At 39.4% G+C, this 24,603-nt stretch overlaps 1 protein-coding gene across 2 annotated transcripts in view; it reads left to right on the top strand.

Annotated features, from left to right (window-relative positions):
* tsnare1 (t-SNARE domain containing 1) overlaps positions 1–24,603 on the top strand; it is a 188,632-nt gene that overhangs the window by 135,652 nt on the left and 28,377 nt on the right. For both annotated transcript variants that reach the window (XM_022750926.1, XM_022750919.1), the window contains exon 11: positions 7,169–7,278. In XM_022750926.1, coding sequence (XP_022606647.1) covers positions 7,169–7,264 — 96 coding nt within the window. In that variant the 3' untranslated portion in view covers positions 7,265–7,278. The remainder of the gene's footprint in view (positions 1–7,168; positions 7,279–24,603) is intronic.

Genomic DNA, 24,603 nt, shown 5'->3' with positions numbered 1-24,603 from the left:
CCCCATCCTCCGAGCGCTTGATTCTTGCTCCTTTGGACCAGCCCAGAAGCTGATAACAGCTGATCTGACTGGAAACCTTCAGGAGCTGAGCTCCATGGGGAACAACCTGGCTGCCATCCTTTTCCTTCCTGGACTAATGCTGGTATTGCAAGACCTTTCTCTCATGCTGCTTTTACAACTCTCCTCCCATGCACCTGTCAGCTCAACCAGAATTATTTTCTTGCTTTCAGTTGAGACAGTATCAGGGCACAGATTGTGCACCACCTCTGGAAACTGCAGCCTTCTTCCCACATCCCTCCCTCATCTCCCAGGATCTGCGTTTGCAGCTGGTCGGGCTTAAGTCTTTTGTTAAAAAGGCCGCGGCTCCCTTCCTGATAACAGATGACCCCGTGGATTTCCAAAATGACTTGCTGTGCTCACCAGCTCCATCTAACACATCGGTAGCATTAGTCTGCTTAGCTACACGTTTAAAATGGTGACACTGAGAGAGAAAAATGCCTAAGAGTTGAACAGAAGAAGAAAAACACTCATGAAATGGTTTGTATGAGGCAGGTTGTACAAGGCCAGTGAATGATGAGATATTTACTGTCTCCTCCACACGTCACTGGTGTAGTTAAAACAGCTCAACAGAGAATGGTGGAGGAGCTGGAGGAGTTTCACCCTAAGCTGCTAAAGCTCTGAATCTTGTCTGTCTTTTTAGCTGACAGTATTTCCTCCAGGGAGACTGGGGATGTTGCAACAAGCCTTATTCCTCCTATCAGAAAATGCTAATATGACCTCATACTGCACAATGCTCAGTACACCCTCCCTCGCACCAGAAGACACGAAGACACATTCAACATGTCTGGAGAATGAAAGTGATTTCATTTTTTTCCATGAACAGTATTTTTGTCACAACTGTCCTGATTTTTTATGTTGAATTATCAAAAACTTTCGTAGTTTGAATCTTTGTTTTCTTGACCTCTACGTCACATGTTAGCATGTGTCAAGGTCAGTGTTGTTCACATGATGATCTGTAATGGCTGACAGGTGGAGATGCGTTGCACAAGTAATTGTAACTGTCCTGAAGCTGAGCAGTCAAATCACAACAGAACACACAACAGTGTTTTAACATATATAACAAACAATATTAAAAAACATAAAAAGCTATAAAAAGATAAAAAGAATACAAACTGTATCAAGTAAAAGCAAATTATAGTTAACTAAAAGCAGATCACAAAAATAGTTTTCAGCTTTTCTTAAAGTATCGACAGAAGCTGCTTGTCTGATTAGTGGTGGAGTGTGGTTCATAAAAACAGAATGCTGCTTCACCAAACTTTTTATAGCTCATTTTTGGAACACTCAGCAAGCCTGCACTGCACGACCTAAGGGGACGGTTTGAACAATACTCAAGATAAGCAGTCAGAGATTATTGAAGGTGCTATAACCATTAAAAGCTTTAAAACAAGTAAGAGAATTTTAAAATCTATCCTCAATGACACAGGCAGCCAGTTAATGATGCTTAAAACTGAGTGATGTGGTCACTTTTCCTGTTCTTGTTAAACCTGGCTGCTGAGTTCTTATGACTGCAGTTTTATCAATAGTTCTTTTTGTAGTCCTCAGTAAAGCTGCATTACAGTAATCCAGCTAGAAAAAAACAAAGCAATAAGTAACTCTTTTGGCATCCTCCAGTTTAAGGTAGGGTCTAACTCTAGTGATGTTTCTTAGATGAGTAAAAGGCGATCTTTGTAAACATGTTCATGTGTGAATTAAAATCAATGACCTCAGATTTTTTTACTTCCAACTTGTTCTTGGTAAATGAGAGTCATCTGGCGCTACAGATATATACAACTGAGTATCATCAGCATACACAGTGATAATTCAAGTGGAAGCATATATAGACAAAATAATAAGGACAAAGAATTGACCCTGGGAATACAAAAAGGCTTTCATGATTCCAGAGACATGGTCACCAAGGCTTACAAAATATTTTCTCCAGTTCGATACGTTTTAAACAGTGTAGGGCTGTGCCTCGTGATCCAGTCCAAGTTTCACCTGTCGAATGCAGCAGTTTATCCAGAGTATCAGAATAGATGCATTTTTGCTATCTGCGTTCACTCTAAGATCATTAATTATTTTACCAGTGCCTGTTTTAGTACTATGTCCCCTTCTACAGCCAGATCGGAATTTATCATGATTTTATTTTACCTAGGAATTCATCCAACTGTTTCAATACTGCCTTTTCCAATATTTTACCTAGGAAAGGCAGTTGAAGTAGCACATTAGGTCAAGGTTTGTGTTTTTAAGTGCAGTTTTACTCGGTCTGTTTGTTTTGTTATCTGGAATATGCCTGTCTCAAGAGAGCAATTTAACAATGTTTAAAAGATCAAAAAATAAAACTAAAAATTATAGTCATTATTATTGTATTAATAGATAATACCACCATATTATCATAGACAATTACATATTTCTCAGAATACTATGCTTATTGAGACAGCAAAACTGAATTTATGTATTCTAAATATGTTGCAGCTGTCCTCAGAGTTGGAGTCAGTTGCAACATCTGAATTTTTCCATTCAAATAAATATTGTCAGTAAATGTGTAATATGTGATCATCTTTAAATGGTGTGGGTCATTAGCAGACAGATGTAAGTTTAATATATCAAAGTTTGTTTGTCTAGAACAGATATTCTCTGAGTAACTGAGAGAAATGTAAAAAGGGTTGCAGCCACCCCCAGTCTCCATGAACGGAGAGATGGTGGTCAGTCGAGATCGAGGTGGCCCTTCTCAGATTCAGTTGGTCCACTGCAGAATCAGTCCTGATCACGGAGCAGTGGACCTGCTCTTTACTTTCTCTCAAATACTGAAGGGCTCATGGGTGATTTGGGGTCCTGGTGAAGGCGGGGACTGTGTCTCTGGACATCTGCTGTGGGGGATACTTCAGTTGTAAAGTGCTGAGCCTGTTGGAAGCCTGTTGGTTTCCCTTTTGCACATTTTCTATTTGTGATTTTAATGCACAAAATTTTGAGGTGCAGCAAAGGACTGGAGCTTCCACTTTGATGACTTCAGGCTTGTGGCCCAGCTTTTTGCCGATGATGTGGTTCTGCTGGCTTTTGCAGCCAAGTGTGAAACAGTCAGGATGAGAGTTAGCACCCCCTAGTCTGAGGCCAGCGTTCTCTGTCAGAAAAAGATGAATTGCTCCGTACAGGGTGGAAAGGAGATACCGGCCTTGCAGGAGGATTTTCTCAGGGGTTTGCTCACAAATGAAAAAAAATGATTTTGATTGATGCAGCAACTGTAGTTCTGTTGTACCTTCATCTGGGCCTGTCATCGTGAAGAGCTGGAGTCGCGTGCAGTTAATATGTCCACCCTCACTTATGGTCATTAGCTTTGAGTACTGACTGAGAGGATGAGATCACTGCTACAAGCAGCCTAACACTGTTTCTTTGACGTGTGATTTCTGGGCTTTCTCTTAAAGATGGTTCCCAAGTCTCAGCTCCTTCCTGCTCAAAGCTGCCACTGATGGTGACTCTGATCAGGATGTGTCCCTGGACACCTTCCATCCAACTGGGAAGCGACCTTGGTGCAGACCCAGCATGCTGCAGAGCTCTCTGGGACTGCCCCAGGATCCCCTTGGATGAGCTGAAAGATGTGAGGATGTCTGCTCAGTCTTCTCCCACTGCGACCTGAGCCTGGAGAAGAAACTGGTTTCTTACAGATTCTGAATAGTTCCTTAGGGTGGGCAGGCGTTTTCGTCAAGAAGGGTTTAACTCCTGTTAGTTTTCTGCTTTAGTCACATTTTAAATGTTGAATATTTAGCTGGTTATATACAGTTTATTTTGTCCTACAATAAATGTCTATAGGAATAACTTCATTTCAGCTGATTCCAGTTATGACCAGATTGCAAGCAAGTCGAAGTTTCTGTTCAAATGTGGCACAAAATTTATACATTTTGATTTGGTGATGCTAATTTTCCACCACTGCAGAGGAAGTGGGCAGGAAAACATGACGGAAATATGACATTTATTTATTTTTTGCCTTCAATAACGTGTGACATTTAAGTCATGTTGCATGGACGTCATGATTGATTTGCAAAGTCTGTTGTCATTCATCTTAGTCATATTTTGTTTTTGTTTTTTCATCAATACACCAACACCAACCCTTTTTGTGATATTTTGTCTTTTTGTTTTTCCCACTCCCACTTTTTTTTATTTGCAAAATGAAAATGTGCTTCAACCCATGCTGATGGAAACAGCTGTTTGAGTTTCAGTAGAGTTAGATTTAACCATAGTTAGCGATAAACTTTGTAACACTCGGCTTCAGAGGATTTTACACACTGATAAGAAGGAAATTCTCAATTTTTTTTTTTTAAATATCAGACTACCCATCATAAATATGAACTATTCCCCTCATATTAGATGTTAAAAGTGAATAAAAACGGTGTCTCCTCCCTGAGGGTCTTCCCGCACCCACAGGCCCTGAAGTGCTGGCACTGAGGACACATTCTCTTGAAGATTAAGTCACTGGTGATAAGAGCATCCCTTCTCTATCCTCCCCTGTCTCTCCCTCTGCAAGTCTCTCTGTCCTGCCTCTCTGCCTGTCCTGCAATCTGGAAAATTCTGGTTTAAAAATACTGCAACACTTCCTTTTGTTAGACTAAGCCCTTTTTTGTTCCCCCTCTACCTTATTTATTTTCTTGTTCTCCCCAAATAACAGCAGTGCCGGGATGAGTGAGCAGCAGGAATAGAGAAAGAATTCAGGAGTATGGATGAGAGAGGGAGGGAGGGAATACAGTATATAGAGAGAGGGAAGGACTCAGCACTGTCAGAGCGAGCAGGGAGAAGGAGAGGATGGCAGAGAAAGTTTATAAGGCGTAGTTTAGGAGGAAATGCGTGCGAGAAGCTGGGGAATCTGTGGTGGCCAGCTGCAAGAGGGGAGATAGCGGAGAAAGGCTTTTAATTCTCAATCCCCACAGAGTCTTTGAAAATTACCAATCTTCTTATCACAGACGCAGGGCTGCTTATGCAAATTGTTGTGGAGTGGAACGTTTAAACGGAAAATTACTCGACAGCATTTTTTTTTCCTCCCTCTCTCCCTCTCCCTCTCTCCCTCTCTCTTCCACACAGAAAGCCTGTTTTGAGTCTCAGATAAGAAGATGAATTGCTCTCTCCGCGCTTTGAAGCGCGTCAGGATTTAAAGACTCCAGCCTCGGCTCTGGTCTAACGCTGCTGCTCTCGCTGCCTTTGTAGCAGAAAACAGGCTGGAAAAAAACGGGAGAAAAAGCATTTCAGAACAACATAGATTCTGCGCTCCAAAACATCGTCACCGCCTGAGGAGACATGGAAATATATAAATATTTCCTAACCCCTGCTCTTCACTCTATTTACTTTAATATTTTTGCTTACCACAGTCTACAGTTTTTCCTTTAAGAAAAAAAAAAAAAAAAAAAAAAACATGGCAAGTAATTGACATGAATGAATAAAGCTCGTGCACTGTGCAGAGGAACGTTTGAAGCATTTATCTAAATTACACCACAGGCAATATTAGAAATGAAACAGAAAATGGTTCTGAAAACCATTCGAGAGCTGTAAGCACTTAAAATGAAAATAACGGACTGAACGCAAGTGACTATGAAATTGTGAGGTTTTACATGTTTCTGAGTTTTATGTTCTGTAATCAAGCAGCTTTTGATTTAAGCTTTATCCCTCTGTAGAGACTCTGGCCTGGCACCTTCCACACATTTCATCCATCTGACAGCTCATGAGGAGCACTTCTCTGAGACGCTCTGAAGGTTACATGAGTTTGAAACTAAAAATGAATTTTTTTTTTAAATAATTTTTTACTTTGTATTGTTGTATGACATATGATGTCAGCATCCATTGCAGTTTCATCATATTTATATTGTTTCTAAATCCCAAAACAATAAAATGAACATGCAGAATATAATGTAAATTCAACATATAGAGTAGGAACAAATATGTAGACGTACAGTGTATAACTGGCAAATTTAAAATCTTGTATAATACAACATGAAGTAACATTATGATTCTCACATATATGAAAAAAAATGTACAACTTAAAACAAACCTAATTACCTGTAAACGCCTGTAAATGAATAGAAAAGCAAAAAGAACCTCAACTATCCACAGTGTCTCTGTGCTTTGGGAAACACAGTCATATGTGACACACTTGAACAGGTAACAGTTCTTAGTCCTGTTTGCTGAAAGCATCTCGAGGCTGAAACCCATCCGGTGTGTGTTCTCACATCCGTGGTGTGTTTTTTGAAAACAGCCAAACTGAATAAAGATGGTAGATTAATGAGCCACTTGAAGAAGATCCAGAGTTTGTAATCAGGTGATAAACCTGCAAAAGACACCATTTTATCTCTTTTGTTGTTGTTGTTGTTGTTTTTTTTTTTTTCATAATTTTAACTTTTAAATTTAAGCAACGACACAGCCACTAAACAGGCTGATGAACTAACAGCTCTACAGGGGCTGAATGAATAAGATCAGGGGAAGCTTGTTTGTGTGCCATCGCAGGCGAGTGTAACATGCAGCAGAGCCATCACAGTGATGACTGTACAGCACTTTGACGGCACGAAGTGGAGGCAACCACTTTTTTTTTTTTTTTGACAGTCATCCCTTTCCTGCAATTTATCTGTATTTGTCAGCACGACCTTAAATCCTCCAGCTCCTCTACAGCTGCGTTAATCTCATCCAGCTCATCTCATCCAAATGCCACTTTCCTTGTTCTTTCACGTTCACTTTCAAGATACCTGCTCTGTTCTTTTGCGAGTGGGTGGAAACGTGCGCTGTGTTGTTGCACTGAATTATTTCAAAAACAACAAGAGGGCAGTAACGGGGCAGTTTGGGCTGTTGTGGTTATTAAACTGGAGTTTGACATTTACAGGGCTGCTTATTCACGATGGCAGTGGCTATCGTGTGCAGACATGCAGGTTTAGAGCTGCACGTTTTACAGAGAGCGGAAAAACAGACACATGATTATTTAACAGCAAACCAGTCATGCAAAGATTTAAGACACCATTATTATTATTATTATTATTATTATTGTCTTTTTTTCCGGGTGTAGGTTTCCCTTTGGAGGAACCAGCAGAATGTGTAAAGTGTAAAACAGGGAACTGTCTAATGCTTGAACTCCACTCACATGCTGAATCCTCTCCGCCCACAGAGGCAGCTGAGGAAGAGGAAGTGCTACCTCCTGGTGGCCGGAGCCATCGTCCTCACCATCCTCACCATCATCATTGCTGTTTCAGCAAGAAAATAAGACTGGCCACTGTGGTAAGATCCATCACCCACAATCCAACAGTGCCTCCCCCTGTCCCACACATCTGACACTGTTATTGAGTAAACTGAGCAAATACAGCAGTTTAGTGATGTACACAGCTGATATCGGCCTTTTATTAATGCTAGGATATGAACCGGGCAGTGTCATCAATCTGTGATGTCACCACATATAGATTTGAAACTGCATTCAACACAACAAACATACAGACACACAGCAAATCATACTTCCTGTCACATATCGCTGCGTGTCATGATTATTCTCCATTATTATTTCATGTATCAATATTATATTTTTCATATAATCAATTAATTATTTACAATGTTGTTTAAAATGTCCGAAAATTGTGAAAAATGCTCACAGTTTGCTTCAGCCTGAGGTGATGTTGTAAAATATCATTTTGTCAAAAATATTCAGTTTAATTTTGTTCAAATTTCAGTTCAAATTTGTTAAAAATAGAGAAATTAGGAAAAATACTCACATTTCAGAAGCTGGGACATTATAATGAACTAAAAATATATTATTTGATTATCAAAAGTATTTTCAGTTTATAAATGGACTTTATAAATAAAGTGAGGTGATCTTTTGGTCCAATGGCTGCTCAATATTAAAAAATATATTAAAAAAATAGAGTTAATGAATGTCCATTGGATACCTGTTCCATCAGACACACGAACCAGTTTAAAACGCTGTTGGGATTCAGGCTATTCAAGATGGTGGAGACAACATCTTCTTTTTCAAAGGTCATTTGAACTTCATTCCCCACAATGCTTCACGTTCACACCTGGGTATGACCTCCCCCCAGGGACCTAACAACCAGTTAGTGTTGGTCACTGTGTGACCTAAACCAAGGAACTGACTCTCTTCCTACCCCACATGGCATGTGGCCTCAGCGGCCATCTTAGAGTCCACCAGTTTCCTTTGTTTACCGCCATCTGGAAGTCTTTAATGTTAGGCTGTGTGGTCACAGCGAATCAGCCATCTTGCTTTTGTTTGTGTATACACACACACACACACACATACACACACACACACCTACACCTGTATTTACTTAGTAGAATAGACATATATGTTTCACTTTTACTGCATTGTAAATAGACGTCTTTAAGTATAACTACTGGTGTGTTTAATGTTGCATGAGGAAGAATGTTTTGAACCTCTACTCTGTAGTACTCCAATCCTTCAACTTTACTTACTGTTGATATGGTGATTTTGATTGTAGTTATTAAGTTCATTATTAATCATTTCCTAATGAATAGTAATTTGTGGTCGACCTCACAAAGGTCCCTATGCATTGTGGAACGAACTGTGAATGAGAAAGGTTGAAACAGGCACACACAGCAGCTGAAGTAGGGTAGCGGGGCTGCAGAGCATGAGTGCTACCAGTGGAAGTGAGTTGCAGAGGTTGTGCGGCCACACCAACCACCAGGCTTGTGAAAGAGATGGGAGTTTGAGGCTACGATACCCGCTGCTGAGTGTAGTAACAACTGGCTTTGATTGAAGAGAAAGGACCCAACCTGGGCTTGTAAGGTTACCATCAAACTATAGGAAGGGGTAAAAGTGGAGGGGAGGGTACACTTCAGATACCAGATGTCACTGTTAAGCCCCCTGGAGGTTTTTTGTGGTAAACTGCCCAAGGTAACATTTAGGTCACCGAAAAAAGGAAAGTCATGTACACTTCATATAAAAAGTCCTTTTCAGTGCTCAAGTAATTGGCTAACTGGTTAGTAAGTTGCGACAAATGTATCTGTTCTACATTCGGGTCAACGCTATGCGCACTCACCCCATTGGGCTACAGCAGTTAGATTATGACTCACGCAAGACCAAAGCAAGGAAAACACGCATACATTGTTGGAATGAGCAACTGAGGAGAGTCAGATGGATTCACGGGATGATGAACTTGTGGCAAAGAGAGGTCACACAACACTGATGATTTTTAAAGCTTGACAAACAGTGAACCGGTATTTGTGGAAGACATGCAGGCAAACAAAGAGAGAAAACACAACAAACCTTTTCCACCATCTGAAAAGATTGCGTTACTATCCACCACTCCAGCATGCAAAAAGACATGTGTTTCAAAAGCTAATAAAAGTGCTTGACGCCGAGTATAAAACCCCAGGTCAGAAACATGTTTTCAAAACAGCTCTGCCTCAGCTTTATGCAGACTGCGGCCGCTTTACCCACTGTGTCGCAGAGCCTTACATGAGCCTAATGAACATATATACCATGTTGGTTTCAGTGAGTGTCATATTATTGATTCAAAAATAAATGATTGTTTTGAACTGTAACAAATGATTCATCTAAGATTCAATCCTAAACTGAACGTTCCCCTTCAGCCTCTGCGAAGTTTTTTGTAAACAGTCGTTTTATTCAGTTTTAACACATGCTGAATGCATTTCTTTCTTCATTAATGGTCTCATATGTATATGTCGATGATCACTGATAGCAATCAATATGAAAAAAAATCCACCACGCGTGATAATATTGATTAATTAGTTATTGAACGAAATCAATGAACAGTAATTTATGAATGTCTGGTGATTGTTCTTCTGTTGACTACCTGCTATTATGACTAAAGCATTCCTTTCTGTCCTCTGTCATATTGGTATAGATTTGCAAACACTGCTTCCCAGCATCATGTAGAAAACAAAAACAGAAGGAATTTTAAACATACGATTTGACTATAAGGCAAACAGAAGCCAGTGAGCTGAATGAAGACTCTCCTGTTCAGATATATTTAAAAAAAAAAAATGCTTCATTCAAAAATTATTAATTCATTAATTTACTGTATGTGCTTACATCTGGCATGGCATAGCTTTTCTAACCATATTTTGGTAAAACTAAGATTGCATGTTTTCAACATATTTATACAGATGGGCAGCAGTGAGGTGCGTTATCCTGGAGAGATACAATGAGTTTATATGTATATCATGATACTGAATCTCTATTGTAAGAACCTTTGGAATTCATTGTAATAAATGAGCTTTACAATGAGCATCAACATAGAATTGTAGAAACTGTTGCAGAGTGGTCATCTGGCTTGCAGTGTGATTTTGATTTAGTCGTGGTCTTAGTATTTTCACGAAAATATCAGTATATCAGTATTTATTTATTCTTGTTAAATCTTGTTACCTGTGACAGACATTTTAATTTTTGTATCATGTGAGCATTCTGTGGCTACAGCTGTTGCCATCTTTGTTATGCATGGTTACCATGGCTACAGTTGTCGTTCATGTCTGTTGTGAGGTCTGTGGAAAAGGCACTGCTCACTTGATAGCACACACAGTGGTGATGTGACACTGCTCTGCACTAACACTAACTTTCATCAGTAAGTCTTGTCATTATGAACTGTTGTTTGAACAGAACCTCTCTCTCATTGTTGTTCCAGCTCAACCCAGAATTAGCACAGAAACTGTTCCATTCACATGTTTGATACACTACTGTTCATCGTCTGGATTTATCTGGAGAACTCTAATGTTACATCAACAGATAATGATAGTGTTCTATTAGCCTAGCCTAGCTTGTCAGCATGCTGCTTATAGGTTTTTGTTGTTTGTTGCAGCTTCCTTTTTGATTCTGAGTGGACTGCTGATGAATTTATTCCAAAAATCTGCTGCTTCCAAGAAGTAGTCATGTCAGATAACTTAACTAAGAGAGACAACATTACTCAATGCATGCTTCTTATTAACAACAGCTGAGTCACTGACTTCTAAAAAAGAAATGGATGGCAAAAGATGCTCTTTTTTCCTATCTGGAACCACAGTGTGTGATTCTGCAGGTTGTTTAGTAAGACTTTGAATTAAAACAGTAATTAGTTCATTTTTCCACTCCTACATCAATTTTTCTTTTCTGATGAAGAATGTAATACATTTCCTCATTTTCAACAGTTATTTTTTATGCAGCTTTTGTCTCATTAAGACCACTCCAAAATAACATTGGTCAAAATCAAGTGGCACACACAATACTGAGATGTCAATCATTGTCCCATTAAGTGAAGTAGGGTCACGTTTGCTTGATTAGCGGTTGTTTCAGTCTATCCAAGTTAGCCTGTTGGTAGCCATTTTATTGTACCTCCTCAGTTACACTGACTTGACCTAATTCTGATTATGTTAGTCCACTAACTAATTGATGCTACATCCATGTTTATACTCCAACCTGTAAACCAAATAAATTTTTGGTTGCACCGCAACATCAGGCCAACCCTATAATCTGGAATGTCGATGACTGACTGACTGACTGACTGACATGATCATAGTTCCACCACTGGTCAGCAGAGTGCCTCATCACTGGCTCAAACAGGTTCTGTTAGGAGGTGTCAACAGCTGCAGTGTTGTTAACTCTGCATAACCTGGTTCAGGTCTGGACCTTGTATGGATGCTGACCGGGGGTTTAGGACTACACTTCTTGTTACGGGCAGTCTACCAAGCTACTCTGGTTTCCCTGCACCTCCGAAACTGCAGGGAACAGGAGGAGTGCTTCCAATACACTGAGTTTTGCCTCCATTACAACAAATGAACTACTTTGATTACAAGTGTCATTATTACTAAAGGAGGCAAAGGAATAACTAAAATTAAGACACACCGAGCAGAGAGAGCGGGAGAGAGGCAGGGAGAGAGAGAAGTCATCGGTAACGAGGCTTCCTACTAACGACTATGACCAACTCTACATATCAAACAGAGGGAGTTAGACATAAAGTAAATAAAGACTAAACTATTGTGGATCCAGAAATATATTGTGTCTAACTTTCTCTCTGATCATGTTACAGTAAATCCAGCTAAAATCACAGCTCAGACTTTGTCTTTCATTTATGTATTTGGTGATTTCATAAGACGATGTCATAGTTATAAAATCAGGATTTGACCAGAGGTCCAGACATGTACTAGGTTTGAACTTTATGCGTTAAATTAGTTTGTGGTCAAAGCTAAAGTTGGAGCCTTTGTGCTTGTTACTTTTAATCATAATCAGTAAGGAAGATAGACTAAGACATGGGTAATCCCAGGTCTGAAGTGTGTAGCGTTAACGCCATATTTTGGGATTTACTCTCGTTGAAATGGGCCACCAGTCCTCTGGGAGGACAACAATGAATTATTTCATTGCCAAATTTATCAATCTCATATCAGAAGCCATGACTTCTCGATTCAATGGATCTCCAGTCTCTACGTCAGAAGAACACAACAGGACAACAACTGGGTGTAAATACAGGAGTTTATTAACTAAACTACTATCTACAGAGTAAATGCAAGGTGTAATAATCATAAAGATGAAAATAATAATGAAATGAGCAGTGTGATGAGTTGGCAATGGTGGGAGAGGATATGTTATGGCTATACACTATGGCTATACAGCTAATGACACTACATCTACGAATTAGGTTTGATGATATTGCTATATTTCAACATCAACCTAGTCATGAGCAGAGTGTTAAGACCGGCCTACTGTGAGTTGCGCTGTAGCTGAAGACCCTCGGCTGGAACCCAGGTGGCTGTGGTTGCTGTGGTAACCCTTAAGACGCGGGATCTAGGTGGATTCTCCTGGAGGCCGTGTCCCGTTATCACGATGACGGATTCTGCCGGTGTCTCAGCGGTTCAGCTCTGGTGGAGTTTGCCAGGAGACTTTCTGTCTCGTTCACTCTTGATTTCTGGTCGGCTTCTCTGCAGGCGGTCGTGCAGAGGTGTTATCTGCTGGTGTCTCTTGCGGGTTGATGCGAAATAAACTCTAATGCTCTTCACTTTCGCTGGATAACTTTAGAGGAGACTGGCGTTGACCAGATGACTCTAAAGTTGTCAAAATCTTCAAAAAGGCAAACTTGATGATGATTAAAAGTTACAAAATTACTCTGAGGCACTTCTGTTGCTTTGGTTCAGTTGGTCTTGACTTGGCTTATAAAAATAAAAGATTGCGCATGTAGACAAAAATGATGTTACTTGGAGCTTGTGGCAAAGAAAAATAAAAGACGCGAAAAGTGCAAAAATGACTAAGAGCCATGAGTTTGTGGCAAGCAGCTTAGAGCTAAGAGTTTACATGGCTACAGAGCCGGGCTTTGAGCCGGGACTCTGAGCTTTGAGCAAAGATCTCAGCTTCTAGTTTCTGCATCGTTTCTCACTTCTCGCATCTTCTTGTCATCTGGGTTTCTCTTTTTCTTCTTCTGAGCTCTTCTGGCTTGTTCTGAACTGATTTTTGGAACTGCCATCTGACCTCTTCTCACCTTTCAGGCTTTTCTGCACTTCTCCGACTTTGTGACCTGTTCTGAACTGAACTATGTGAATTGATCACGACTGTTTTATCCCCTGGGGGGCAGGTGCATGTTTCAGAGGCGTCCCCAATCTCCTGTGTTTCCACTTGGAGAAGAGAGTAATTTTCCACTGAACTTTGGAATAATTTAAATCTAGAGTTTACTTATAAATTCGCACATCCGTCTTCCACCATGACCACAAAACATTAAGTGAAATAACATATAAAACTACTTGCACTAATAATGGCAGAGAGGAGTAATAGGAGTGTTGATTTCATATTACATCCTTCAAACCTGGAATTAATCATGATACAAGTGGTTAATTGATCAAACAACAATATAAACATTTCCCAAAGCTAATAGTCTATAAATGTGGATTACACAGCAGTTCTTTGACTGTAATAATAATAATATGGACATCCTGGATGTCATGTAGTGTGTGTTACCTCGTGTGAAGGATGCTGACAGTATGGTCACATGAAGGACATTGTCTTAAAATCTACATGTTACATTTCAAACATTCTATGGGATAGAAGTTTGGGATTAAACTATTGCATAGGAACATCTCATGAGTTACAGAACAGCTAGATATTTAATTTTACATTCTTCCTCAGATCTGTGTCTGTGAAGAGAGTTCTGCTGGTCACTACCCAGGATTGGAATGTGGGTTGTAGTTTATGACTCTTATCTAGAGAGGGACAGAGGAAGGGAGGTTGGTGTGTGTGTTCATGCATGGCACAGACAGGCCAGGATTCACACCTTAGTGTTAATCAGTCCTTTTGTTGTTACTTGTCCTATACAAGAAACAATCAAATATCAATAGACAAAGTCTTATTGTTACAAACTGGAGATTTTGCCTATGTTGTCCAGTTGCCTGGTGTCCATTGGTTGATCCTCTGGAGCTGACCCTTTGACCTTTGGTCTGGTTCTGTGTCGTTCGGACATGCTAACAGCATGGTCTGTTTGTGGAAGAGGGGTCCTTTGTCTCTGTTTCCTATCAATCTGATAGTTTGATGGTGGGAAGAGTCACAAAGTGTCAATTGTGGGTCCGTAACTCTGCATGTCCTTAAGATGAACTTCCTTAATGGCTTGTGACTGATGCCAGGCCAGGTATGTACGCTACAAGTGGTTGATGAGATATTTCAAATTCAATCCAGAAAGTGCAGAATGTCCCTCTACCTTGAAGTAGAAACTGCATAAAATGTATTTCAGTTAAGTTTATATTAGTTGGATTCACCCTCCTCCACATTCGGCAAGTTTTAACAAAGCTGCCATATGTCACTGAAGAAGCACCTTTAGCCTGAACTTTTTTCATGGCTGAAAAAGCTTTCTTGATAAATACTTTTTTGCCTATTTTCTCTCACTTGACGCTCAATACAAGATGTCTCTGCTTGCATAAAGTATTGATCTTCACCTATTTTCCTCTGGGGGGAGGAAAATGGAAATCCTGTGGAACAAAGCATTCTATTCATAAAACAGCAGGCTGAATCAATGCTCCCGTGGTGACTGGCCCATGTTGAGGCTCAGCAGTCGGCGGTCGACAATCAAATGGCTAGACACCACCAGTTACCACAGCGAGAAAGTCTCCGAGCTAAAAAAAGAAACGGGCGCATTGTGAAGACCATTAATGACTGTTGTACTGTTTGCACATGTTCAAAGCAAGCATTATTGATGTTCACCTGTTCCTTCCAAAAGCAGCACAGAGTCCAGACAAGGTAATGACTACAGGTCTGTGTGTACATATCACACACCCTGGTCCTGGTCCCCAGAGGCTGAGTCCTAATAACTCTGGTGATCCATTGACTTCTACTCCAACATCAACTGAACAGATTCGGCTCGATCACAGCTGTATAATGGTTTCAGTGTCCTGAGGAAATAACAGATCGTTTGTCCTTCAACAACCACATTCATATGTGTAGATTTTTCATGTTTTACAAGCTTAAATACATGTTTGTCGCTCAGGCAGATGTGAGCTGGTTTCGCAACCCTTTTTTTGCTTCTCTATTTCTCTGTGATCAGTTGTAAATGTCATTGTAGCCGATCTCACATCATGGCTGCTGTCGTTAACACAACGTTTATTTCTGTTTGTTTTGTCAGACAATGTTCATAAAATAATGATTTTATCTGCCGCTCAGTGTCTTGGTCCTAACTGCTGGTAAACACAGTATTTACTGTGTGAGCCATGATCAAATTTCTCACTTTTAACAGTGTCTGACAATTTAAACAGAAAAATATGTAAATGAGAACGACTTTATTGTGGAGTCAATTTGCCAATAAATGCAGACATTTACATCCATTCACCGGTGGTTTTCAAGTGTCAGAGACATAAGGCAAAAATACATCAGCACATAAAGACAATGGAATGGAAAAAAGCTGAGTGTGAGACACAGTGGACACACACTGTAGCTACAATGGCAGGGACGAGTCTGACTCACTAGCTGCTGCTAGCAGGTTTCTTTGGGTTCAGAGTAAAATGTCATTGCATAGATTACAACCAAATTTTGTACAAACATTCATGCTGTCTAACCCTAACCCAATTACTGACAACTATTGCCAGCCTAAGATGCACTTTGTGTTTAGTTCTAATCAGCAAATGATAGCACACTAAAACACTAAACTAAGATCTGGAAGCACTGTCATAGTGAGCATGCTGATGTTACTATTTAACTTATAGCACCTCTGTGCCTAACATGGCTGTTACAGTTTTTTTCAGTCGCTAACAAGCGTTTGTCCAACCAGTTGTCACATTTTCAAAACTCTAAACACAATTAGCACAGCATCGGTCTTTTGTGGCCATACCATTCACACATTTCATATCGTTTTCACACAATATGCAGTCAGTGAACACATTTCCACAATGCTTACATTTTCTTAACAGACAAGCTATACCTCCCAACAAAATTATGGATTGTTTTTGTATTATTTACGAATGTTGACACACAACATCCCACAATAGCAAAAACAATATTCCAAACCTTAGATACAGTATAAAAACCTCTGCTTCTGCAATGATATCAGTTCAAAAACAATATATCTCAGCTGATAATAAACAAACAATTGAATAATTGACACACAGCTGATTTATGTTGGGTAAACTGGGCCAACCACAGCTGATTCCAGTCCGGCTTAGACTCAGTGGCAGGGGTTTTTTTTTTTTCTATTACATTGACACTTATACAAAGTGTATAAAAGGACAAACACTGTAATGTCTGGACGAGGAAGAGTAAGAGCAAGGGGCCCAGGGAGAAGAGCAGGCCCAGTGAGAGATGCAGTGAGAGGTGCAGGAGCAGTGAGAGATGCAGTGAGAGGTGCAGGAGCAGTGAGAGATGCAGTGAGAGGTGCAGGAGCAGTGAGAGATGCAGTGAGAGGTGCAGGAGCAGTGAGAGATGCAGTGAAAGGTGCAGGAGCAGTGAGAGATGCAGTGAGAGGAGCAGGTGCAGTGAGAGGAGCAGGGCCAGGGAGAAGATCAGGCCCAAGGAGAGGGCAAGGTAGAGGTGTAAGAATGCGTTGTGGTGGCATTCCAAGGGCTGCAAGAACAGTAGTCAGTGATGAAATTCGTGCCACTATCATTGACCATGTAATCAACCACGGTCTTTCACTAAGAGAGGCTGGTGAAAGAGTGCTCCTGTAGTAAACAGTAAAGGAAAAAAAAACTGATTTGCTTTTTACTGGAATGCTTTTGAATGTGAACATTACATGTGGACGTACAGTTCCCAACCAAGAAATTTAGTGTAAAAATGGTGGATTGCATGTTTTGCATGCAAATACCTGTAAAACTGAAACATAAAAGTCTATGCAGTTTTTGTAATGTCAACAATACCCGGTATTTTTGAAACCTGGTGTACTTTGATGGACTGCATGTAGCTTGTGAAGTGAAAACAAGTGTTATTCTTTGACAGAATAATTTCATTTTGAGTCAGATTTCCAGTGTTTTGGTAAAGTTAGTGTGTGCAGAGAAAGATGTGTTCTATTTTGAAATGAAGAGTTAGTATATATTTAACAAAATGTGTTTTTGAGAAGAAAATTATCCATTTGGCCAATTGTGTTTTGTAGGTGTGAGTCTGTGTTAAGAGTTTAGAAAAAGTATCTGAAGTATGGGTAAGCGCTTGTTAGCGATTGAAAAAAACTGTAACATGACTGTAGTCTTTTATTATTTTGAATTTACTGTAGTATTGGTTTTGTACAAATGATTGTCACTCTCTGCTTCTGTTTTTCAGTGGTGATTCTTCTCTTGCGTTTTAGCCTGACTTCTTCAGTTCTATTGTCCATTAGTGTAAAACAACATTATATTTAAATTTTTATGATGATGGTATCTTTGCTCTAAATTTCTTTCTGCTAAATGAATGAATTTCCAGCAGACATCTCCCTCTCCTTTATTTACCCAGATCTCAGATTAGTAGCTCTTCATGTTTATGGAAATAGACCAAAATCTTTGTTTTAGCAGATGAGACAGGATTAACAACCAGTGTGTGTGTGTGTGTGTGTGTGTGTGATTGTTTTACTACACTTGTGGGGTCCAACAGCTTTGTAGGCACCAAAGCGCTGTACAGCACCCGTTAAAATGGCTGTTTGAAGGGTTAAGACTTGGTTCTAGGATCATTGTTGGGTTATGGTTAGGGTTAGGCATTCTGTTGTGATGGTTAAGGTTAGGGTGAGAGGCTAAATGCATTATGTCAATGACGGGTCCCCACAGATACGGTAAAACAGGAAAGTGTGTCTGTGTGTGTGAGAGAGTGAGAGAAGAAAGAGAGAGAGAATAACTATCTTCATTTCCTCTGGAGGGAAATAATATTATAACCCACTATGTGAGTATAGCAGAAGTGACTGGATTTATTTCCGCAGCGGTTCAGTCATAATCCAGGCAAAGTCAACAAGTTGGGGCATATGCTCATCTGGATCTTCCGTATACTTAAGACCAAAACAAACAAACGTGTCTTCTTCTATTAAACCTATATTCCCACAAATAAACATTTTAATGCATATTTTATAGCATTATCCTAAAGTAATTTCTGAAGCAGTTATAAGTATAAACCAGTAAACGGTTATTAGAAAATTACTTCAACAGTCATTTCTTCCTAAGTGTTAAGAGGAAGCAGTAGTAGTAAACGTGAAGTAAATTAAATTAACATCACAAATTAAATTGTGATTTACCATCTCAAGTTGTCTGACCAATCACCTCTGTCAACATGTGTGATGATGAGTCAGAGTGTGCTTTCACAAACAATATTTTTATATGACATTGCTTTCAGAAATCGTTCACACCTCCTCTGCAGAGTATTAAAAACGAAAAACTGAAATATCACATTGACATAAGTATTCAGACACTTTGCCATGACACTTGAAATTCAGCTCAGTTTTCCTCCATTTCTCTGGATCTTCTCTGAGATGTTTCTACACTTGATGACTGGACATGATGTGGAAAGACGCGCCTGTCTATAAAAGGTCTCAGTTGACAATGCAGATCAAAGCAAAGACCAAGCCATGAGGAGGAAGGAACTGGCTGCAGAGCTCAGAGACAGACTTGACACACACCAGTAAGTGTTTTATTGTAATAAAGGGAGTGCAACTATACACACACTAAAAGTGTGTGACCCTATAGTGACAGATCTCACTGCAGTCTTGACTTACATTGGACTTGGACTAAAGCCAGCAGGGAGAGGACAGGAACTCTCAGTTGACTCTGAAGGTGATGATCATGATGACTACAATATATAGATGTTTTTTTTTTTTTCCTTCAACCTATTCATGTCACCTTAGTAGCTGTCTGCCACAAACCTTTTCCAATACTGGACCTTGTAAAATGACCTGTGAGTATCTGTGTGTGCACAAGTTTAGTCATTCTTGGTGTTCTGGAGATTTTCGAAGTCAACACCATCCATTTTTTTTTTTGCTTAACAGATATATACAGTAATAGATAGAGCATTAAATATGGACAAATGTTTGGACACTGCATCAGTCAGTACTTAGTATCATCTCCACTGGCAGAAATCACAGCCTCCAAGCACAAAGTCTATCTACAAGTTTGGAAATATTCCTCTCCTCATCTGTTATGCACCACATGTTTGACTTGTAAGCATACAAATGTATATTTTCAGTAACATGAATCATCTCCAGGGAACTTCAGTATTACTTCTTTTTTTACTAGCAGATTTACCAGGAGAGACTACCGTTGGTCTTCCAGATTTTTGTCTCAAGTTCCATTCCTCGGTGGCCGCTTGTAGAGTGCAAGTTGTTGCATTTATCTAAATTTTTACAGCCTCCCCTTGTTTTTTAAGAGACAATTATCTTCTAACCCAAAGAGATTTTTTTAATCAATATGAATGTAAAGCCCTAACTTGATAAAGAGTTAAGCTAAGAAATCAATTAGGTTTTCAGACCTGAAAGAACACTGACATACCAACATCAATTTAGCTCAAAATAGAATTATTACTTTTAATACTTTTTGTTTTTGTTTTGGCCACTTGGGGGTAGCAGAACAAGCTCTAAACACAACATTAACATTATATCAACTTATACATTTGATATGTTATCAACCAATTAACAATTTGGACATCTAGCAGATATGAAACAACATTATCATGCATTTGGAGTTTTGTTTATTTCCAATATTCATTCTTCTTTTTAGCTCTGTGCTTGGTCTCCACTTGCTCCTGAGACAAACATCTGGCTCTGTAGCTGCTATTTGCTCCACCATGTTCTCCTAACTCTACCTAGCTGTGTCTGCTGTTTGGTGCTGGGCAGGTAGTGTCATATGCAGCGCCCTACAAGCCACAATTCCTAATAGAGTCAGCAATCTAAATAAATTACTTTCAAACATTTAAAATGAACAAATCAATCTATTATGGATTTTTTTGTATCTCTCATGCTATCTGTAACAGCTTATCTTTAGAAAGGCTTTTAGCCTTGAAACTTTAGCCTCCCTTTTTGATGCTTTAAAGACATAAAGTATCAGGTCTAATATTTGTGTTGTGAGTATGAGGGTGGCGCACTGTTCTAGTTAGAGCTCTGACTTCATTCAACTTCTTCCTGTTTATATCCAGCTGTAGTACAGCAGCCTCTATAGGACACTCCTACATGTACAGTAGCCATTACTACAGTATTAGTGACGTATGCAGTCCAGACAATCGTTCTATCAGCCATGTCTCAGTCTGCGTTCTTATGTGTTCTTGTGTTCTTGTGAAATGTCATCAGTACCAGATCAAGTTCTTTCCAATTCAAAGTCCTACCCAAGTACAGATCAAATATCTAAAGTGTTCTCATTCCGCCTGTTTTACCCAGGATGCATCAGAACGTGACTTATGTGGACATGGGACAGCTAAGTACCAGAATGCATTTCACACCAAATAGTAACAACGGCAGGGACTCTGAGCCAGGCTCGAAGCTGGAAAGACTGTTATTATGTCCCTTCATTAAGTTTTGATGTTTTTTCCATTTTCCATTGTTTTTTCGTCTGGACTTCTGAGTTCAACTGGACTTGGCATACTCTGTATTGAGAGACGGCTATTGTGTATGAAATATGAGAAATAATCTACATTCAGCATTTACAGTCAAAACGACATTGCTGCAAGCCCTCAGTGTCTGTACCCCACCCAGATCTACTGTTAATATAAAATACTTTTTTATATATATTTCTGCGTTTAAGTTTCTTTTGCTCTTACTCTTTTCTCTCTTGCTTTTTGCTATATTAAATCCATTTTTACGATAGATTTTTTTCTTAAATTGCACAGATTAAGCAAGATAAAGTTTCCCAGAAGCCTCAGCATGTTTATCTGTTTGTGTATTTTTGTAATAATGGTGTTTTTCTGCTGAGCAGGTCTTCATAGCCAACTGCACAGACTTCCTTTTAGTGGCTGCTAGCTAAAATGATTGACCCCATGTTCTCTCTCTTATTCATTATGTAAGATGATGGATGTCATCATGACATCCATAATCCCAGCAGAGAATCTGCTACAATGAGTGACTGACCACTTCATCACTCAGTGCACATTTGTATCCACTCAACCATTTTTCTCCAGGCTGTCCATCAATGTCGAATTACTGATATGGTTGCCTAAAACCACAAGAAGTTTGACTGGTGTGCTTCAAAAGGTGAAAAATAAAAAAAGAGTTAAAGAAAATCAAAGAGAATGAAAAGAGAGAGCAAATATACAACCTGTGAGGTAAACAGAGGGGCAGTGCAGGGTTTAGGAGGGATCACTCACAAATAAAAACCCTGGAGAAAACCTATGATTTTTAAAACTCAAAGAAATCAGAGGAGGCTGGAAATTTGATGGAAGAGTCGAGACTTTTACAAAAAGGAGCTGGTCACCTAAGCAACCAAATATGACCACAACTGAAGGACATGTAGTTAATCTAGAGGTCATAACAATTCATAAACCAATGGCAGAATTTTGAATCTGACTGAAACCTTGATTAAGAGGAAGCATCATGGATATAACATGCTCCTGCTTGTTTAAAATACTAACCATCTTCTCCACAACATTCTGGCAGGACAGAGAAGCAGCTACAGCAGCAGCAAACGTCTCATCTCACTGTGCTGCAGAACAGAGAGGTTCAGGAGATCCTTTGTTCGCACTGCCATCAAGCTATACAACACCTGAGCCAAAGGAAGTGGACTAATCTAATTATTATTGTTTATTATTTATTGTCAACTGTTATTATTAGTAATGGGCTACTGGACCCATGAATTTCCCCTAGGGGATAAATAAAGTATCTATCTATCTATCTATCTATATGTGACTCATTAGATGCAGCCTTAAAACTGCTGAATCATACCAATAGTGCAGTGACTGGAGAACTGCATGTCCAACATATCTTCATTAAAATTTGAGACCAAACGACAATATGAAAACGCAAAAGCCAAATTATCTACAGTGGAGCTCTATAGTGAGTTTCAGCTCACTGTTTAACTGTCTGGCTCACAATTTTACTGTTGTGGTTCATTCTCACTGCTCAGTGCTCTGCACTACTCAGTACACTGCATACTCAATACACTGCACTAATCTGTACACTGCACTACCACAGTATACAAAAAAGGTTTTAAGAAAAACTCAACTCACCTCCTCATGGTCGTCTCCCTCCTTCACTCAGACTAGTTTCAGGTTACATCCCTGTTTATACAGAGTCATAGAAAATATCAACCATTTGTGTGAAATTTTGTCACATTTGCAATTGAAATCTTGAGTACTGGCTGAAAGTGTTTTGTGATGTCACACTGACCTTGACCTTTGACCACCAAAGTCAAATTCTTCCTTGAGTCCAAGTGAATGTTTGTGCCAAATTTGAAGGGATTCCCTTCAGGAATTCTCGAGATATTGTGTTCACAAAGCCAAAACCACGATTTATGAGGTCCCTGTGACCTTGACCTTTGACCTTTAGCCACCAAAATCTAATAAGTTCATCCTTGATTCCACGTGAATGTTTTTACAAAATTTGAAGAAGTTCTTTCAAGGCGTTACTGAGATATCGTGTCCACAATCAGTGTCGTGCCAGCCACACTTAAAAAAAAACTAGTTCAAAGTTCAGTTCATACAGATGAAAATGAACTAATTCACGTTCATAGTTAATTTTTAAAAATTTTGAACTAAGGTCACAGTTCCAAAAATGAACTAGTTCATGTTCATTTGTTTTTAAAAATAAGTAGGCCGCTATTCTTTTTCAATAGAACCTCCTTCTACCCATCCATCACCAGCCCCAAATCACTGCCACTTCCAACTAAATGAATTATTTGTACACCACTGAAGAATCACAGACATTAGTCACATTTAAAATCTGTATATAAATCTTATCCGTCTGAGTCTTCACTTGTTTGTTCATAAAACTGCTTTAAATCCTCAAACAAACTGGCTTCAGCAGTAGCAGATGCGTCTGTTCCGTCTGTTCTGTCTGTTCCGCTAGCACCACCCAAGCTGGGCCGTATCTATGGAGATGTCATGTGGCGTGCCGTAAAACGTTTTTATGCTCATGTTCACGTTCATCATTTGTAAACTGATTCGTTCAGTTCAGTGTTCACAAAAAATGCACAACACTGTCCACAATAACGGGACAGATGGACAACCTGGAAAACAATATGCCTCTAGCTCTGACTGTTACCGGCGCAGAGGCAAAAAAATCAGTTTTTGCAGGTCTAATGTACAATCAGAGTGAGGCAAATTCAATACCTTTTGTACTTTGACCCACATCTTTCACTTTGTACCTCTCTCTCTCTCTCTCTCTCTCTCTCTCTTCTTTTTTCTTTCTTTCTCTCTCTCTCTCTTTCTGTCTCTCTCTCTCTCTCTCTCTCTCTCTCTCTCTTCCTCTTGAAGTTTAAGCTGTTCAACTCCATCCAATAATCTTAATAACCATTAATGACCTTAAGGTCACCAAAAACTGTAGAGAAATTTAATAGAAAACAGTTTTTCGATTACTTTTATAATTAATTTACAGCTTTTCTTCACCAATGGAAGAAAATTAAGCCTTGAAAGTGAATGCAAACAGTTCCTATAGGTTGATGACTTATAAACCCTTTGTCTGTACAAACTGTGTTACTACACCCTCTAATGCATTATTAGTACAATGTTGATGTCATAATGGTGAGACACTGAGAAATTATGTAAAAATTGAGGTGTTCTGAAACCTTTGACCAGTGTATATTTTGTACTTTTGTACTTTTGAATAGGAAGGTGTCTCAGACTTTTGGAGCCCACTGTACAGTACATATATGTACCTGCATGAGATAATCAAGTGGGCAGGTGTTATCATATTTTTATCAGTGTGAAACCCATTACAATTATGAAAGTATGCTGTTATTACTGGGTCTAAACCCTTAAGCCATAATGCAGTCATTTTTAGGCTCAGTTCCCTGCTCCTCCAGTCTGCATTTCTCTCTGTCATTGGTCAGAGTGCGAATTATACAATGGCATTCAGGGAGTAAACCTTTCCCCAGGGTGAAAGGGAATCCAGTACAGCGCAGGTGCTTCAGTGAAGTGTTACAGTTCTTACAGTATGTTGCTTGTTTAAATATAAGCTGTCTAATAATAAGCTGTAGTGCAGTAGAAAGTACAATATTTCCCTCTGAAATGTAGGAGTGGAAGTATAGAGTACCATAAAA

This window comes from Seriola dumerili, unplaced genomic scaffold (assembly GCF_002260705.1).
Source record: "Seriola dumerili isolate Sdu_G_001 unplaced genomic scaffold, Sdu_1.0 BDQW01000016.1, whole genome shotgun sequence".
Taxonomy (NCBI): domain Eukaryota; kingdom Metazoa; phylum Chordata; class Actinopteri; order Carangiformes; family Carangidae; genus Seriola; species Seriola dumerili.
This window is presented reverse-complemented; position numbering and strand designations above follow the sequence as displayed.